The sequence below is a fragment of the Motacilla alba genome, chromosome 4, assembly GCF_015832195.1.
Source record: "Motacilla alba alba isolate MOTALB_02 chromosome 4, Motacilla_alba_V1.0_pri, whole genome shotgun sequence".
NCBI classification, from domain to species: domain Eukaryota; kingdom Metazoa; phylum Chordata; class Aves; order Passeriformes; family Motacillidae; genus Motacilla; species Motacilla alba.
In genome coordinates, this window is record NC_052019.1 from 72,024,913 (window position 1) to 72,044,540 (window position 19,628).

At 48.3% G+C, this 19,628-nt stretch overlaps 1 protein-coding gene across 4 annotated transcripts; it reads left to right on the top strand.

The window, feature by feature from the left end:
• The first annotated feature begins 1,332 nt into the window (after positions 1-1,332).
• RASSF6 (Ras association domain family member 6) lies at positions 1,333-17,041 on the top strand. Of its 4 annotated transcripts, none has more exons than XM_038136393.1 (12): positions 1,333-1,461; positions 5,689-5,812; positions 6,047-6,136; positions 10,136-10,214; positions 10,576-10,727; positions 12,566-12,657; positions 13,076-13,260; positions 13,349-13,471; positions 14,523-14,574; positions 15,106-15,224; positions 15,311-15,408; positions 16,108-17,041. In XM_038136393.1, exons 3-12 carry the CDS (start codon positions 6,066-6,068, stop codon positions 16,181-16,183), a joined length of 1,047 nt encoding a protein of 348 aa, XP_037992321.1. In that variant the 5' UTR covers positions 1,333-1,461; positions 5,689-5,812; positions 6,047-6,065; the 3' UTR covers positions 16,184-17,041. The 4 variants fall into 4 exon arrangements, with proteins under 4 accessions (XP_037992321.1, XP_037992320.1, XP_037992323.1 ...); XM_038136392.1 differs by lacking the exon at positions 1,333-1,461 and adding an exon at positions 1,468-1,680; XM_038136395.1 differs by lacking the exon at positions 1,333-1,461 and adding an exon at positions 1,468-1,680 and having other exon boundaries at positions 13,370-13,471.
• Positions 17,042-19,628: the final 2,587 nt, after the last annotated feature.

A 19,628-nucleotide genomic window follows, 5' to 3' on the forward strand; every position in this document is an offset into this window, starting at 1 on the left:
AGCACTGGGTTTTCAAAACTTGGTTATAAACTTAAAAAAAAAAAAAGGAAAAAGAAAAAAGCTATCCCTAGAAATCTGAGGTTTTGTTTGCTTTTTAAGTTGAAAAGTTTGGGGTCAGGATGAAGATTTATCCTTGTGGGGGAGGATTAACATCACATTTTGCTGTTGTAAGCCTATAGTGTGTTCTTCAGTCTTAAAAATACTCAGGTACCTCCAGGTGCCAAACAGCTTCATGGTGTGAGTATCCAGCGGGGTGGCAGACTTGTCAAAACCGGGTTTTTGACATTATCTTGGGTTAGAGACTTGAAGGAGTCAGGCTGCTATTGCTCTCTGCTCCAGCTCTCTGATCCCAGAGCATCAGGCAGCGTGCTCAAGCACCTGAAGCTGGGAGAGGAAAAACCAAACCTCTGGTTTTACAGCAGCTGGGAAGCTCTGTGGGTTTGTGCTGAACTCCCGCTTGAGATGGAGCAGCTCCAAGCCCCAGCACAGAGCTTCTATGCTCTTGTGAACTGAGTTAAAAGACCTTGCGTGCTGCTTCCCTCCTGTTTTGAGTGAGTCTCAATGTTGTAAATACCAGTTAAATCCTTGTGTCAATATTTTCAAGGTGCAAAGCCAGAAACTGCAACACAAACTTTAATCCCAAACACCAGGCTTGCAGTAGTGTGTGTTTGGCAGTGTGTCCACCTCTGGACAGAAGTATGCCACAGGATAGGATGCGATCAGGAATCAAACATTTCAGTATTTGAGTCTGTTCTGCCTCTCCCTAACCTCAAATTCTATAAAGCAAAAGGAACTTGATATGAGTCAGTGCAATAAGATGGGTGTGAAGGCAGATTCAGGTTTGGCGTTTTCCATGCTCTTCTCTGTGGCCCAGTAACTTCTATTTCTGGGGTTGATCTGGTGAATGAATTATTTGCTGGAAACAGATGGGCAAGCAGTAGGAGCTGCGAAGGTGTGTCTTGGTTCAATTCTTTTTTCTAGCTTAAGCATCTGCTTATGCAATTTACTGCTGAGCAATTAAAGTAAGAGGCCACATTTCCCTCTTACAGATGCAGCTCTTGCCCAGTAATGTTCAGAAGGGTATTATACAGATCACCAGAAATAACTGTGTGGGGTTAAGAGATCAAGCTGTGCTGCCACAATTTGTCAAAACCCTCCGAATCTGTGTCCACAGTGGGGCACGATCGGATGGGTTGTACCAGTTCCTCCCCCAAACACTGAGGATGGGCGTGTAAGTGAGGGAAAGCACGCTTTATCCGATGGATTAGGAAACAGAAGAGGTGAAAGCCTAACGAGGGCTTTGGGCACAAGCTGTTTCACGGCGCGTCACCAGATCATTCCAGGGAGCCGGCAGGTTGCCTCCCTCGGTCAAGGTAGCGATTAAAGCGTTAACCGGAGCCTCCTGGAGGTGGAACCGTGACTAAGGGCGGGCTCCTGTCAGCGCTTGGAGAAAGGAAAGTGGTAGGTAAATACTCCCGACGTGCACCGAGGTGCGGGGAGTGTCCTGGGCTTCCAGCATTCCCGGTTTGTTAGGCAAAACAGTAATTAACAGCCCGGTGGGTCCCGAGCAGCAGCGGAGGCGGCTGTCCGCCCTGGCCATGCTGCCATGCCTCTCCCGGGGCTCAGGGACAGGCATGTGAAGCTCCTGCTGCGCTCCTGCTGCTCGGATCGCCCGGCCAGGTGAGTGCCAGGGGCGGCTGGGGCTGCTCTGCTGCGCTCCCGGGGGAAGCGAGGTGCTTGCAGTGCCGGAGCTCCGGGCGCAACCTCTGGGGCTATTGGGGTGCCGGGGGGAAGGAGGAGCGCTCGACAGAAGTTCCCAAAGGTTGTGTAAGAGCCCGCCGAGGCTGGGCGGCTCGCAGGTAGTGCCGCTCCTCGGCGTGCCCTTCATCCGATTGGGGAGCGACATCCGTGACCTTGCGCGCTCTGCTCGGCGGCTCAAACCGCCCGTGGCGCTCGGCTGCGGGCAGAAAGTAACTTCTCCTGCAATGGGGTAACACAGTGCTTGAAGGGGATGTGTGCGAGCCCCGCTCTGGCGATGCCCGAGGGGAGGGAGCGTGTGTGCGCGTCCTGCGTTGTGCCTGGCAAAGTTAAGGGGCCACATTCACATAATCCGATTCACTGCTGGTTTTGTCAAACCCCATTCCGAGCCTGCCTGAGCAGAGGGCTTATGCTGTGATTTGTACTCAAGGAGTGCTCTTAGTGCTCTGTACTGAACAGCTAATTATTAAAATAAGGTGTGAAGAAATCTGAAAGCCTGAAAAAAAAAAAAAAAGCCCTTTTTTAGTGGGGAGAACATAGTAGTGCAGAATACATGCTTTGTTTTAATTACCACCTTTTTCTTTGGTGGTAGGGACATCTAACATAAACAAAAATAACAAAAAAAAAAGGGGAACATGAAGTCCCATAACTAGAGTGTGTGACTAGTAAAACTATTCTGTGGATACTGAGTTCATCTATCAGAACAAATCTTAAATTCATCATTATAGAAACCAATTGGGATCGAAAAATTTGCTCAATAGCAGACACCTGTGAGTTTAGAAGATGACTTAGCTGGACATGGTGTTGTGCCTGTGTACAAAATATCCTGTGTGCGTGTAGTGGATAGCTGAGTTTACAGGCAGCTGAGCCTTGTAGTTCCTCTGAAAGAAATGGAAGAGGTTCACCCTGTCCTGACTTCCTGTGGGTTTGGAAGAGCTTTGGGGAGCAGTGGGTAAAAATACCTAGGGATCTTTGCTGAGCTTTGGGGTTTTAGTTTCTCTAGCACTGGCAGAGGCTCTGCGCAGCGCACTGCACTCTGCGGGCCCTGTCTTCATAGATGGATGGACCAGAAAGCACCTCCAGGCTCTTACACAAACTGAGCTGCTGCCTTGCTGCTCCTGCTTGGCTCAGTTCTGGATCCCGGGTGTCCCCCTCCTTCCAGTCCTCCTCTGCAGCTGCCTTTTTTTATCCTTGTCTAAAAATCTGTGTAGCCATTTGCTCTTAACTTCTGCTTTGTCATTCCTGCACTCCACTGTCCCTGGTCTGTCCCCTTAAGTAAGTGACTTAAATGTCACTGAACTGAATAAAAGGGAGCAAGTCCTCTTATATGCCTCTGCACTGACACTTGGACTTTTTCTTTGGGGGGAAAAAAAAAATCCATTTCAGGTAAGATATGAATCTTACAGACAAGTACAGCTCATTACCTTTGTGAGATTACTCTGGTGCCCTGATGTGTTGATGTTCTTGCAGCTTTGAAATGTGCACTGGTCTGTTTTCCCTTTGCTTTTCCTAGACTCCTCCAATAGTTGCAGTCCTCCCCTGGAGGTGCTCAGTTTGCAGGTCCCCCAGTTTTCATGTCCTCCTGACTTTCCCTTTGCTTTTTTTCCCTTTCTTTCCTTCTGGCTAGCAGTTTAGTCAAGCCAAGATCCCACTTGCCAGGTGTAACCCATCTGAGGAAATTCTTCCCTAGTAGTCCAGTTTAACATAATGGTAAATTCACCTCTGTGATACCAAGTAAGTCAGGAGATGGCTTTGAATAAATGGCACAGGCAGATGTAGTTGGAGTGGCTGGAAAATCAGCGTGGTCTGGTTAGTTCAAATCTGGAAAAGGCATTTCACTTCTGTTCACTTCCTCAAAAGGACTACAGGGAAGTGGCACGGAAAGCAGGAAGACAGCAGGAGGTGATGGGAAATGTGACAGCCTTGTGGATTTAGGGAGTGCCAGTGCAAACATCCTGTCATCTGTTGTGTCAGGTACTGGTGCTGCGCGGTGGCAACCCACAGGTTTAGATCTTGGCTAAAAATAAGCCAGATTGTGCCCATGGGAAGGGTCCAGGGAGAAGAGGTTCATCTCTGGAGTGAGCTGGTGGTGTGGAAGTGTTTGGTGCTCCAGGGAGAAGAGGTTCACCTCTGGAGTGAGCTGGTGGTGTGGAAGTGTTTGGTGCAAGGCTGATAAGCACAGCAGGTCACATAACTGAGGAGAACAGTGAGAGTTGTACTTCTCTCCCAGCCACAGGAGAGAAGGCTTTGTCCTGGATATTGCAGCCGTGAGGGAGAGAAAGAGAAAGGCGTTGGTGAAGAATTATCCCCACCACCACCCACTCTTCCAGTTAGCTTTATTTTCAGCACTTTAATGGCACCTGGCTGATTTAAAATCTGTTTGGGGTGTTTAAGGCCAATAATTTACCAGGAGCCATCCACTGCATAGCAAAACATAGTGTTCATCTCTTCTGTGTGTGTGTGTAAAGGTCACTTCTCTCCATGTGCAGAGATCAGCTTTTTCTTTCAGATGAATCATTTTAAGGCCAAACAGTGTAGAAAAGAGTGCAGCCACAAGCAGTGAAGCGGTGCTGGAGCTTGCCAGTGTCGCTGCTCTACAGTTAATAGAGGTGACTTGGCTATCCACTGCTCTTCACGTGTTGTTTCCTGACAGGTGCAAGGAAGCTGAAGTGTGTGTTCAGTGTTTCAGGTGCCAAAGTACATAAACTCCTCTGCTTCTTGTAAAAAGGGCTTGAAATTACACTGACACAGGCAGCTGCTTCACTTAGAGGTCTTAGGTAAATCGCATAAAATCAGATTTCAAGGTTTGGCCAGTGGTTACTGAAGTCACTTCAGAGGGAAAACCCAAGCAGTGGTATACAGCAGTGTATTCCTCACACACAAACACATGTCTGTACAGAAGTCCCTGGGCTTGTTTGGCTTGCAGATAAGTTTCTGTCTTGATGGATGTCACCCAAAGGACAAAGGGAGTGCTGCTTCTTTCAGGAGCAGGAGTGACCTCCTGACAGAGTGCTGCTAGAAACAGCAGCTGCTCAGGTAAAGCTCATTTTGGTAGTGCACCCTGGTTTTAGGGGTTATGAAATAACTTCCTGTATATTTTGTAGGGTGAAGATCATGGGTTTTATACGCAAAACTTCTCACTTGTCCACATATGTTGTTTTTTAGAAGCTATTTATCTATGATCATGGAAAATAGGTGACATCTAAAAAAGCAGCTCAGTAGTGCAGTACACAGAGGTGAGGTGTTTACTCTTTGCCCAGCCATGATCTGTTCAAGGTTGAATATTCCCTAAATCAGTTTTTGGAAGGCTGCTTGTCATGGGGACTATAGACAATCAACTACTTTGCAGACATCTTTGACCAGGCCCTGTCCAATGCAGTCTGAAATCAGATTCCAGTCAATCCCCTGGCATAAGGGACAATGGACATCGAGTGCTGTGAGCCAAATTCCTCTGTCATCAGGCCCAAATAAGAGAAATGGAAGTGGAATGACCAGCTTCCAGTGCAGTCTTTGGAGATGTTACTGCTTTTCACAGGATTCTCTGAGGGCTTTTTCCCCAGCCATGTGTGATGCCGCTTGTTCAGTTAACTCCTCAGTCTTCCTTTTATTCTAGTACCTGGGGGTGAAGGAAAGAGCCTAGACTCCATAATTAACTTTATTGAGGAATGCATTGTTGAAGTCTCGTGGCTCTGGCTCGTTGCCTGCATAATAGGCAATGAATCCCAGCGTGGAAATCTGTAAATTGTATTGCTACCTCCCTGAAATTACTGCCTTGTTCTCTCTTTGCTATTCCACTTGCTTCCTTGGTGTGCTGCAGGACGCTGCTAACCATCACCACTCCTTCCCTTGCCTAGTTTCAGGGATCTGGATGAGGGTGGCTGGCAGAATCACAGTGTGTTTTGCTGACCCTGGGTCATGCTCTGTCCACAGTGGATCCTGGCCAGTACCTGGGCTGCTGTCTCAGACTGCTAACAACTCGAGCATAATCCTGGAGTTGAAGAAGTCCTAGAACTGCTTGAGGAAGTCCTGGTAGATGTAGTGCTTGGGATTTAAGGTACTGTTATACACTTGATGGGAATGGCTTATGGCTTTTTTTTTATTAGGAGTGGGAAGTAGTTGGGTATGAAGGCTAAGTATGAAGTAGAGAAAATATGGTGTAGTGAGCCCTCAGCTTGAGTGTTCCAGCCTGTGTGACTCAGCCAACTAAAGCTTTGTGCTTGATTACTATTCCATCTTTTGTAGTAGCAGTAGTGGATGCATTTACTTTTTTTTTCCACCTTTTGCTTAGATTCATCTCTTCTGAGTAAATGAAGAAAGTGACTATGAAGGCACAGCATCTGCCTTCTGTTTTCATCAATGAGGAGAAGTTTGTAACCAGGTAAATTATTAAAACCCTGGATATTTCATGAGTTTGCTGTTTTCCTTCAAGTTATTCCACCTGTATTCCTTGACAGGGGATCCTGTGGAGAGCTGAGCCTGTAGCCACAGCAATCCCTGCCACTTAGTTTAAGCTGTCTACAGAACAGAGTTGGCCTTCACATGGAATTAAATGAACAGGGCATTAAGCCTTTGGGTCCATGGTTTGTTCCTTAAGGAGAGCAGCCCTTCTAGAGGATTCTGAAATAAAATTACAAGTTAGGGAAGAAGACCTTCCTGTCTTGGAAATCTGTTGGAATTGACCCTGAGTTCCAGAGTTGAGCTCAACTTGTCTGCAGCTTGGGGTTTGGCAGTCCTGGATTGCAGGGTATCTGTGCAGAAAGATTTCTGGGCTGCCAGCTCTCTGCTGTGGTCAGAGGAAGAGTCTCCTTCACCTACTTGTAGAAAAAGCTTGGAATTGCAGTCTCACTGTCATTTGTGGGATGTTTTTCCACAGTTCAGTCTCCCTGGGAGGAATTTTTCCTACTGCTGCCCCAAACTCTGAGCCACCTGGCCTTTAGCTCCATCCCCTTTCTTAGGGGATTGTTTTTCCCCTGTTGACAAGAGTGCAGGAGCTGGACGGAGAGCCTCTCTTCTCTCTTCATTTCCATCGCTCTTGGTCTGCCCATGGGAAAGAAACTACCTGTGGACTCAGCCAGGGATGGGTCTGCAATGGAATTTATCGTGCTGCAGGAGAGATTTGTCCCTGACTCCTGATACTTTCCTGTGTGGCCTGGGCAATGCTGTTTTCTCCCTTTTCAAGGAAGGCTGTCGGGGCTTTGCCCAGAGCGCACAGGCAGCAGATGCATCACTCCCTTTCTCTTCGAGAGTTGTTCCCTTTATGCTGCTGCTAATTTGGGACGCAGTGCTTTTGTGTCAGAGGTAATTCATGTGTGTGAACTTGGCGTGCCAAAGCGTTTGGAAATGTACCAGGTGAACCAGTGTCTCTGGGGCTTTATTCCTCTGTGTACTTGCCTGTTCCCGTGGTGAAATGTGCATCCCAGTTGAGACCTTTCTGCATGACAGCCGTGGTTTAAACTTTCCTCACCTTGCATCAAGGGAAATAAGTGTTTCAAGAACCAGTGACATTCCTTATGCACTCAGGCTTGCTTCCAATGCAATTTCCAGACTGCCATCCCTCATCTCTAACTTGAATCTGCTGTTACACTACTTCTCTTCCAGCTCTATCCTGCAATCTTGCTGATGGGGCAAGCCTGCTGTTTGGGAATTGCACAATGGCTGGATCAAAAGGCTGACCAAAGGTTGTGGGAGGATTTGCCTGGCTGAACTGCTGCGTCTCCAGCACAACTGCCATAAATATTCAGGGATTGTGTGTAGGGCTTGGGCAGGAGAGAGGACAGGTGAGCTGTCCTGGGTTAGTGTTTCCAGAGAGCAGCCTGGGCTCTGTTGTGGTTCACCACAGGGGCACCTGACCTTGCAGCTCCTTTGGATCCCGCTTTTGCTACTGAAGAAAGTGGTGAATCTGCAGGGCATGTCATGTTTTTTGGTTGAGCTGTTTTGCAGGTTACTTGGCTTTGGTTTCTGCTAATGGCTGTGTTTGGCTGTTGTCACAACAGCTGCTGATTTTCCAGACACCAAACTCAGCAGAGATGGCATCTGTCTCTAGGTTAGGGCAGCAGAAAGATGTGTTACAGTAAGACCATTCCTGGAATTAGGCTGGTGCACATATTCCCTGCTGGGGCAAAAAGAAGGAAAATGTTTTTCCTCTCTTCTGTTTCAACTACACAAGGACAAACAAGTCAGAGTGAGCTGCTGTTAATCTCTCCCTCAGGGCTTTTCTAATTGCTTGTGTGGTTTGTCACTGTTGGTTGCACTAATGCAAGGCTGAAACCTGAAGGATTTACTTATGCAAACTTCTGAGGAAGGTAATGGCAAGTTTTTCTAGACAAGGCAAGAACGTCTGCAGAAATCTTGAGGGCTTGCTCTGAGGAACAGAATCTGCTTCATAGATGACCCTTACCAGACCACAAACTGCTGTCGGTCTATGATTTTATTTGCCTTTGCAGTCAACATGGACTAAGAGTAATAGGTGGGCCTCAGAGTGTGCCCCAAGTCCTTAAGTATTTCTAATCCATCTTCAGGGAGCTCACCTTCCCAACTTCCTACTTGGAAAAAACCTGTGAGATAACAGCTGTCAATAAAATGATTGCCAAATGCTTTGAAGTACAGAGACTTCAATTTGAAGCACCTCTTGAGCAGGATCAGCAGGTCTGTCACAACATCTGTCAGACAGAACTGCCTATCTCCTACTTGCCCGGTAATCTGGAATTGCATCTGGAGCTTGCTTGTGTACGAGGCCGAGGCGTGCTTCATCTTGCTCACCTGTAGCCAGTTCTGTGATCAGAGCTGGGCTTGCATCTGACTCATATCCAACCCTCTTTGCATCCCCTTTTGGTGGGATGATGTGAATGTGGTCCCTCACAGAGACACAAAGAACCTGGAGCGAGCTATTTCAACCCAGTGCAAAGAAAGGCTTTTGTCACCAGAACTCTGAGGATTTAAGACCAAAGGAAGTGAAAGTAGATGTTGAAAGTCCTTGTTTAGGATCCAGTTGATAAAGCTGGTTTAAAAATATTTTTGTGTGTGGGATTGCAGTAATGTAAAGTAAATAATTTACATCCACAGAGTTAGCAGTGGATGCAATGAACCTTGAGTTTAGTGCTGCAGCCCCTGTCCTCATGTTACATGCCAGGTGAAAGCCCAGTTGATCTTCTCCCTTCTCACCATGGGAAAAAGCTCTCTCAAGCAACAGGACACTGTCCTGTTCATTAAGTGGAGAGGGAAGGATAAGACTGCCAGGGAAAGCTTTTCATGGTTTACTCTGCATGGCCCTCTGCCGCAAGCACAGCCTGGACATGTTACCTGCCCTGCTGGCTGTCCCTAGTTCCTCTCTGGTGCGTGGACGCCTGGGCCCAGGGGAAAGCTACGTTCCTGGGGCCTGTCCCCAGGCTGGGCTGTCAGTTCTCTGGCACACTTCTTTATTTAAAACTGCCGGAGGAGTTGCAATAGTGCTTCTGATGGTACATGAGTTCTGAACAGCTCCAGCAGCTCTCTGAGGAACGTGTGCTGCGGAGTTTGCAGGTGCTGTGTGTTCCATCTGTGGGCCTGCTGTTCCAGCAGCTCCCACAAACGTGGAATAACAGGCACTCTTTGGAAACAAACTTGGTGTCCTCACCCACCACTGCGAGGCAGGACATGAAATCATTGCTATCATTCATCCACGAGGAAGGATTTGTACACTTCCATGCAGTTGTTCCCCATGGTTAACCACCTCTGCTGGTGGGAATTGCTTGCTTGAATTACAGTCTGAGTTGTCTTTAGATGGTGTGGGGAAGAGTGCTTCATTCTCGATGGCCTCGAAATGCATTTCAATTAATTCTGTGATTGCTCAGCCCTCCACAGCCTGAGCTGCGGCTGGCTCTGTCTCCATGGCTCCTTGCTTGTGGGCAGAGGTTCTCTTCCTCTCCTTCCTTTCTCCTCTCAGCAAAGACGTGGTGCAAAGCTGTTTTGTTTCAGGCAGAGGGAAATAGAAATGTTAGACATCCTGTAGGTGTTTGGAGATCGGAAAAGTATCTGAAGCAGTATGAGAAACCAAGTGCAGCCTAGTTAAAGTAACCTGCAGCATTGGTGCGTGGGGATGTTCTGTTTGCTTCCTCATGACTGCTACAGAGGTGCAAAGTACAAGCTATGCTGGGGCAGCGTTATTAAGGTCATGTGAGACTGACTAATTAATTTCCTCTGGGTCTTTAAAGAAGCAACTTATGAGCAACCAAGTAACTTGGCAAAACTTTTCTCTCAGAAAATGATGTGTGGATCATTAATAAACCTATACGAGGATGCAGTGGGTAGCACAGTTATGGGGTGTTACCCTGCCATGTACCACCTGCATTTTACAGAGATGTTAAAATATTTTTTTTTTCCATTGTGATCTTTATTCTAGAGAGCAGCTCAGTTCTCTTCTGAAGAATTATAACTCTTACTATTCAGATCAAGAGAATCTGCAACTGACATACAATCAGGTAAGGATTTAGGGGTGAGAAACTCCAGTAATCTGGATATCACAAATTAGCGCTCTCTTCTCCTCACAGCACTGGACTCCAGCTCCACTTGCTGCGGTGCTGTTATTGCACAACGTGTTCCATCTAATGTAATAAACCAGAGCTGGTTTCCTGAGCTGATCAGGTCAGCCTGCAGCTTTGGCTGTTTTGGAAATTGCTCAAAACTGAGGTTACACATTCTCCAGGTAATCTGTTGCAGGGCAGTGTCAGCCTCAGCGATTTCATTGTACTCCTGTTACTTGGAGGGGATACACATTATTTTTAGGTGACTATTTTTGCTCCATTATCATGCAGCACTGACTATTTCCCTGTTTTCCTCCAGCAAGAAGGAAGCACCCCGTTCATTGAAGGAATCCTCTCGATATTCTGGGGCGTGCGGCATCCCATCCGATTAAAGATTCAGGATGAGAAGCAGATACCCTCTTTTGTAACCCTGAAGTCAACAGAGAATGTGGAGGTTTTCCCTAGTAAAAGGTAAAGCATGGACTTCCCTAGGGAGGCTAGCATTGCAAGATAGCTCGTGTTGTGGCTTCAGTGGATGTGGCTGGCTGCCCTGGAGATCCCAGATTGCCCAAAGGCCGTGGTGGTCGCTGGACAGCCGAGCCTTTGAACAGCTCCTGCTGGGCAGGGAGGTGTGTGTTTGTAGCAGCTGTGTTTGGCCCTCAGGCTGAGGAGCTGGAGGAGGCTGCTCTTTTTTATGGGAACTGACCATTCCTATACAAGGACTGGGAAATGGATGTATATAAAAATATAGGAAAAGAGCCAAACAAATGCCCCATATTTCCATGTACACCTGATGCTGGTAGCCCCTGAGAGGCCTTGTGTTGGTGCACACACTACAGCGTGAAGCCAGAATCTGGCAGGTTAGTGCTGAGGGATTGTCTGTCCCAGCTTACATTCCCAGGTATGTAAGGTCTGGAACCATTGCTGCTCAGGTGAAGTTCAAGTCAGGGAACGGATACTGGCTTTGTCTGTGCAAAATTTGGTGTAAAAATCCCTTAAAATGCCCACAGACCAGCTGTTCCAGCTGCTGCCAATGGCATTTTATATCCCAGTGTGTTGTGCTCAGCTGATACAGGTACTCAGCGTGCTTTTCCTTTGTTTTGAACACTCTTTCCCCAGCCTTGGTTGGTGAATTTGATGAGCTGATTCTGAATCTTGAAAAACAGAGGCAGAGCCAATGTTCACCTTGAATAACTCCCTGATAAATTGAGTATTGCAGAGTTTATTTTTCTAATGACTTATTGTCTTAGGTTGCATGTGGGGCGTGTTGGAACTGAACTGGGGATTTAATTCTGCCACCTTTGCAGCTGTGGAGTTCCAGTAAAGTCTTCTTCCCCATCTCTGGCTGCTGAAATTCAGGGGTCAATTTTGACAGGAGTAACTAGGAAAGAACCTGAATTTTAGGCAAATCTGGCTCTCAGTTTACCTTGACCAGGCCTGCTGGTGTGGGGTGCACGTGGCCTGCAGGGCAATTCTTAAAAAACTTCTGGCTGGTGGAAATCTGTATGCTAAAGTAAACATTCACTCATGATCCCAGAAACGTGGGGCTGCCCTGACATGCTTTAAGGTATGCAGAGCAGCTTGGCTTTCTGATCTTAAATGAACTTGGTAAATGTGTGGAATACAACCAAGATCTTGCTTGGCATGTAAATTGGGGGTAGCTGAATATTGTTGGGAATACATACATATATATATATATATATATATATATATATACATACACATATGCATATGAAATTCATTTTTACTATCACGTTACAAATTGGTTTATTCTCAGTCAGAGCAGTAACTGGATGAAGAGCTTGTGCTGAGGAGTTTAGGCAATGATTTATGGAAATACTGACATGAATTTAGGTTTTCTGAAAGGCTGGATGGAACTTCCTTCTCTCATACACAGCTGGTTTGGACAGCACAAGGGCCTGTGTGTAATTTAACCTGTGTAACAGACCTGTGTTCTGTAACTATTAAACAACATTATGTGTGTTTTGTGTGCCTGCCTGGTAGTCTGAGTGTGACTAATCCAGGATGTTGCTGTAAAACAGATAAGGAATTACTGCAAGTTGTTTAAGTTACGTCCTGGTGGATGCTCAACAGGTTTTAAATTGGGCGTGTTACATTTGGGATCCCTGGCCATACCATATTTTAATATGCTTCTGTTATGACTTAAACTTAAACTTAAAATTACCATGCTGAAGTCTGTAAGTTGAGCAGGGATAGGAATGTGTGCCATGAGCCCTGGCCACAGGATAAACTGCAGTCACTGGGTTCATGAGGAGCAGTCACTGATAACTCCGTGTTTGGTCTTTCAGGGGAATGACTCGCTGGGGAGAGTTTGATGACCTCCATCACATTAGCGGGGATACACTGAAATCTACTGAGGAGCAGCCAGACCTCGAGCAAAGTTAGTGTCGGTGCTCTCGGGTTAGCCAAAAATCCTGTGTTCTGTGACAGTGCAAAAGGCCTCTCACGCGTCAGGCCTTCCCTGCCAGCGAAGGGAAATCTCTGCTCTGTGTAACGTGTACTGCGAGCTGGGGAAACACCCACCTAGGGCTGGCTAGGGCTGTGCAGGGGACTTGGTGAACAGCCAGTGGCAATGAGCTGTGCTTTTATCCCAGAAATCATTCCCAAGGGAGCAAAACAGCAAACTGCACCCCCTGCAAGCAGCCTACTCTTCATCATATGCCTATGCCTTGTTCCTTTCCTGCTCCACCCCCCAGAAAATAATAAACAGTAAACAGTAAATGAAGCCCTTCACCGAGAGCCTCCTTCCTCTGGGGGTGCTGGCAGCTGCACACAATCTGTGGTTCTATTCTGTCCAGGTTATCCATGCTATGAAAGTCACACGCTCAGGGCCAGGAGGGAGCAGGAGCTCGACTGTGCCACCCTGCCCCGCACCAGCAGCGATGCCATGGCCGTGCGCAGGAGGACCAAGGTCCCCACGATAACCAGGACGGAAGTGGAAACTCACAGGTTCTCTATCAACGGCCACTTCTACAACCACGAGGTAGGACATTTTAGGCTTGGCTGTGTCACCTGAGGGACAGGGAGCTTGTCCAGTGAGTGGTGCCTCACCACTCACGCTCACGCCGTGGTGCGGCTGTTCTTGTTCCCAGACATCGGTTTTCACTCCCGCTTTTGGGTCAGAAACCAAAATAAGGATCAACAGCCAGATGAGGACCCGACAAGTGATAGAACAGCTGCTTCGGAAGTTTAAGGTGAGCCTGCTGGCAGGAGGAAGCGTGGCTGTGTTCTGGAAACATTCATTCCGATGTGCACTCCAGCGCTGAGGGAAAGATGGGGAGTAACTGTGTGAGGATAGTGCGTGGAGCAGAGTGTGAAAAAAAAAAAACCCAGATGGGCGATTTTAAATGCGTGGCTTGGGTTTATTTTACCAGCGTTTCATGGCTCTCAGAGGCCAGAAAAGCCTCACTACCTTGCCAGGTATCGCCAGCATCTGTCAGGACGGGCTTTCTCTGAGAGCCAGGCATATGGAAAGATGGGAAGGTTAGAGCTGAAAGTTCTGCTTAAGGCCAGTGCCATACTGTGTGAAACGATTTTTTAAATTTAAATTTCCTTGGAACCATCTCCCACCAACAACATCACATGTGGTCAGAAGTAGCTTTGCCCTTACTGCTGCATATTTCTCAAGTATCTTGATTTTGCATGGCTGCTTAGTGTTTAATTTATACTTCAATGGTCTTAAACTTCCCATTTAACTTGTCTGGAGACTCCACTATTGCAGAATTACTTTGTGTGCTTAGTACGACGTCTGAGTGTCTTGGAAGGAAAACTTAACTTCTAGGAGTAATAAGGAAGGGAAATACAGAGCAAGGTGTGAAGTTGTAGGGAATAAATTGCAAAGTAAGTGTTCAAAAGCTGTGCTGTTTTCAGAATGTGCCTGTCAGGGTAGGTCACAGAGGTTTACCTTGATGGCAACACAAATAGCAGATCTACCTGTGATGGGAGAATAAGCTACAGGAAGCAGTTAAGGATGCTGCATGGAAAGCAGGCAGGAAAGATCTGGGTTTCCAGCGTGTTACTGATTTGGGCACATGGGAACACAAGGGTTAGGGCTGGCACAGGGACAGTGAGCATGGCAGCACAGCTTTCTGCCTTATCCAGATCCAGTATCTTCAACTCTTGTCCAGACAGGATCCCTGTCTCAGACTTTGATCCAAATCCCTGAGCTGAGACACTCAGTGAAAATGTGCTCAGAGGGAAGTGCTGTGAGTCTGAATGGATTTTCTTTTTTTTTTTTTTTCACAGATAGAAAACAGCCCCCATGAATTTGCACTTTACGTTATCCATGCATCTGGAGGTAAGCCAGCCACTGCTGCCTGACCACTTCAGCTCTAATCATTCTCTGTGCGTGTGTGGAATGTGTCCCTTGGAGTGGCAGGACTTGTCCCAGGCCTCTGTCCTTGTTTGTGCACTGTGTGTGCGCTGTGGCATTTTGCCTTCTCAGGGACCCTTCAGAGATGTCTGCCCTGGAGAGGAAAAGCTGAATAACTGTGTGTATTTCAGCTGACATCTTGGGATTGCATATGCTGAGTTCCAAGTGCTCGCTGTTCAGTGGAAAAAGATTACTTCGATGGCAGCAGCTTACTCTTACTTTCCCAGGAAAAGGGAGATTTGATCTTTATTAATTATTGGGAACACCTGAGAGAATAAGAGGGAACTGGGGGAGAAGCACTTTAAATGGCACAATATTAGGGACCTGTTAGTTATTTGGTAATTGCACTCGAGTCAGTATGGGATCTGTGTCAGGAAAAAGGGTTCACGACTGCTGGTGGTAGATGGAGCCCCTGTGGGATGTTCCATGTTTTGTGACGCTGCTTACACATTGCAGAAAAGAAGCAGCTGAGGAGTAGAGATGTCCCCTTGCTGCACAGGCTGCTGCAGGGGCCCTCTGAGAAGGTTGCCAAGTTCTTTCTCATGGATGGGGACGTGGAAGAGATCAGCAGCGATGTGCGTATATCCTCACTTCTCATAGCTCATGGAGTTTTCCTCAATGACCACAGTTAGTAGCGCCTTTCTTGTCTTCTCCTTGTTAGGTGGCTCAGTACATTTCATTTCACCTTCCCTTTCTGGAATCCATTCTGCACAGAATAAATGAAGAGGAGGAGCAGGAGATTCAACAGACAATTGCGAGGTAAACAGACACAAAATGAGGTGCCACAGAGTCCAGGGCAATCTGTACAACTGGCTCATGAGGAGAACATATGCGTGTAGCAGAGTGCAGGTAGAACACTGTGATGGGAAGGCTGGAGGGATTGGGAGGGTTTGTAATCCATTCCCTATCCTGCTGCTCTTAAAGATTCCGTAATTAATACTGACTACACACAGACTGGGGTCTTCAGAAAATTTAACTGCTCTTTATTTTGTTTGCTGTTGGCTTTCTGGCCTTTGACTGGCTCGGTTTGTCCTTGCTGCTGTTCCCTTGGAAAGGGTAAAGGCAGTACCACACATGGTACCATTTCGGTTCTGTAGCATTTAAGCCACATCAGTGCCAGATGTCCCCTTAAAACTTGAGGTGAATGACAGGAATTGCCCTGGCAGTAGCTCAAAATGCCCCACAGGTACAAGCCAGAGGAGCTGCCATGTTTGTGAGCCTCTCCTGAGTCCAGGAGCACCAAGAGGCTACAGCAGGCACAGATCTGTTACTGCGTGATGGGCTGATAACCATGGTGAATCCAAGTGTCCAGGAAACGTTTAGAAAAGAATAGACTTGCCTGCGTTGGGGAAATTGGACACGGCCACAAAAGTTGGGAATGGACCCACGTGTGAAGCAGCTGGTTGGAATTCGGGCTGCAAGTTTGCAGAGGTTATTTAAATGCCTTCTCCCTCTCAGGTACATACGAGAGAAGAGGCTGATCCAGCAGCACCTGCGCAGTCGAAGCGTTAAGAAAACAGAGACCACGGTGTGATGGGAGCACCGGGAGCGCCCCAGGAACCCCTGGGCTGCTGAAGGGCAGTCCTGCTGCCCTCTGCGGCTGGGACTGAGCAGTGCTTCGGCCTCGGGACAAGTCTCTCCTCACCTTTAACCCCTGCAGGGCTGGGGTGCGGGCTGGAAGCAGCCACAGAGATGCACTACATCGCCCAAACCGCAGATGCTGGATCTGACTGGGAACTTGGGCAGAAACTGCCCTGAAAAGGCTTTAAATCCTGCTGATGTGTGGCCTGGCACCAGGAGGCTGGCGTAGAAAAATACTGCAATAACCAATGTGCTGATAGAAAATATGCAAACTAGGAATATGGTTATCCCTCTGTTAAAGAAATATTGTGTTATATTAGCAGAAAGCTTTTCAGTAGAGCCAAGTGGCAGAGGATATTTATGTATTTAAGATGGCAGGTAGAATTTCCATTTAAGTTATAAAACATCCATGCCAGATGCCTGAAATCCACTGGCTTCAGGCTGGTGGATGCTGAAATTGCTTAAGCTTTGAGCTACTGTTAGGAAAACACAACTGGAAACCCTCCCACTTAGGAGCTGCTCAGCTCTGAGCTATGACAGGGAATTTATTGCTGAAATACCTCGTGAACTGCAAAGTGAGAACTGACTAAACGCTGTTGGGTCCTGAAAAGCATCTCAGTGGTTTCTGTAGTTGGAATAAGTGATTGTGCTCCTTCCTGAGTGTTCTGTCTGACAGGGAATGGAGAGGTGCTCAGTGAGAGGCTGCGTGTCACAGCCACGGGGGGCTGGGCCAGGTCCTTCCTGGCTGACTTGTGTTCAATGGTAGAGCTCCAGGGACAGAGATGTAAATAAAGGAAATCTGTGCACAGCTCCTCGTCCTCCTGCACTAGCTGGTTGTCTTTGCCTGGTGTCTGCACCTGCCCTCAGCTGCCTTTGTCTCATGCAGGTAACAAATACTTTGTGAGGGAGGAAAGGGATGTGCAGAACACGTTGCCTAGAAATTGCAGGGAGTAAACCAAATTGTGAAACTTTACACTGCCCCAAATCCTGTTACTGGGCTGGGAATTCAGAAAGTCAAGGTCAAGGTGCTGATACTGAAGCTCCTCAGGTTGCAGCAAGTGCGTTATTTCAAAGTACAGTTCATAATCCCGCCCAGGAAAGTGGTTAGGGACGAGGGAGCACAGAGGGCAGGAATGAAAATAATTCACAGTTAAGAGGCAGGAATTCAATAGGCCGCTTTTGTCACCATCTGCTGTTCAAGACTTGAATCCTTTTCGTTTCTCTTGTCCTGCTGAATTGGGACTGAAAGCTTGTTGGCAGGCAGCTCTGGGATAGGACACCGAGCTGCTGCTGTTGGCCAGGATTCCAGGGCGAGTGAAATGAAGCTGTGACTCTTGTGGGGCTGGCTCTTTGTGAGCGCTGTGCTGTCCACATGAACCACTTCTGACAAATACAGGCAAGGGCAGGGGAAGAATTCCTTCCAAGGTATTCTGGGACACACAGGTGACAGAGGAAATGGGGGTCACTTGGGTTCGGACACGAAGCCATTATCCACAGAAACAGTGATTACAGTCTATATCTTACCTGAAAGTGTACCTTTGATCTCATTTGCACTTACACTTCCTAACCTTAGGATTTAAAATGCCTTTCTTTGTTTCGTTCTGTGACCATTTGGGATAATATAATAACATTTCACACCAGAAGGTGGTGGCCACAGCCAAACCCTGAATTTCCATCACTTAGCTAATTGTTTCAATGGATTTTCTGATGGGGGTTCGGCCTTGCTCTGAACTAAACGTGGCTTTTTGTCACTTAGTTTGCTTTACATGCTCCCTGCGCCGTTTGTGTCACGTGCCTGGCCGTGAACTGTGCAGCTCCTTATGCCGACAGCATTTTCTCATTCATTTTGATGAGTTCTGGGTCCTGGAAAAAGGAAAATCCTTGGAATCAAGAGTGTCAGGAGCGTGCCTGATGTGTTTGTGACATGTTCAGTGAGGTGGCAGCAGCAGGGCCTGCCCTCTAGCCTTGGCACGGTGTACCCAACACTGTGTGCAGGGCACAGACAGTTGTCACTGTGAATGCACATTTGGTTTTGCTGCTCAGCTGAGCTGGCCTTAGACTTGGTGTTGGTCAGAAAAATAACAAAATACACTTCTGGTAGGAAGAACCAGAATAATCCCTTTGGGATGTGCTGTTCCAACACAGCCAGAGGTGAAAATTTTTTTATTAATAAAAGACAACTTTTTCTATTGTAACATTTTAAGCCAAGATTTGGGAAAAAAAAGATACAAAAGCATATGGGGCAGGGATGGTTTGTTAAGGAGTGCAGTAGAGAGAGGGACAGGAGAAGGAGGGAAGGTGGGATTTACTGGAGGATAAAGAGCCAAGAGAGTTTTGGGGTAAGAAGTTCAGTGGGCTGCGGCAGCACAGGGAAGGCAAGAGGGAAACAGAGGCAGGGAAATCCACAGGGAAAATGCTTTGATATAAAAGATCATTAATGGTCACTAGAGGAGGAGCCTGGGTTCGGCTGTTCTCGGCTCCGTTCGGCTGAACTCGGAGCTGCTCGTGCGTTCGGCTGTTCTCGGCTCCGTTCGGCTGAACTCGGAGCTGCTCGTGCGTTCGGCTGTTCTCGGCTCCGTTCGGCTGAACTCGGAGCTGCTCGTGCGTTCGGCTGAACTCGGCTCGGTTCGGCCCAACTCGGAGCCGCTGGCCCCGTTCGGCTGAGCTCGGCTCGGCTCGGCTCGGCTCCGTGAGGGCGGCGCGGGCGGGGCCAAGGCGCCGCGCGGGAAAGCGGCGCCGCCTCACGTTAAACTCGCACAGCTCGGGGTTCTCCCGCTGCCGCGCCCCGCACGGGCACGGGCGGCACCGCGGGGTGGGCAGGAGCTTATCAGGGAGTGACTGCAGTGGCGCTAATTAATGCGCACGACAGCAGCAGGCCGGGTTCGGCCGAGCTCGGCTCGGTTCGGCTGAACTCGGAGCCGCTCGCTGCATTCGGATCTCGGCTCGGTTCGGTTCGACGGACCTGGTAATGCTCACCTTGGTTCGGCTGATCTCGCGCTGGTTCGGCTTATCTAGTTCGCTTCGGCTGAACGCGGCTGCGTTCCGTTCCGTTCAGTTACCCTCAGCTACACTCGGCTCGATTCGGCGAATCTCGGCCGAATTCGGCCCTTCGACTACACTCGGCTATCGTCGGCTACGCTCGGCTATCGTCGGCCACACTCGGCTATCCTCGGCCACGCTCGGCTATCGTCGGCCGCACTCGGCGCCGTTCGGCTCTCCGGCCGAACCCGACGTTGCCCCGCAGTGCAATGGCGGCGTGTGGCGGGGCGCCGCTGCCCAGCCTGAGCGCCGTGAGGGGACAGAGCGCTGGAACAGCCGCCTCATCCCGCGTCACCCATCCCTGCCCGCCCCCGTGTCCGCCGGAGCTCGCCCTGCAGCCCCCCGTCGCTCTCCTCTTG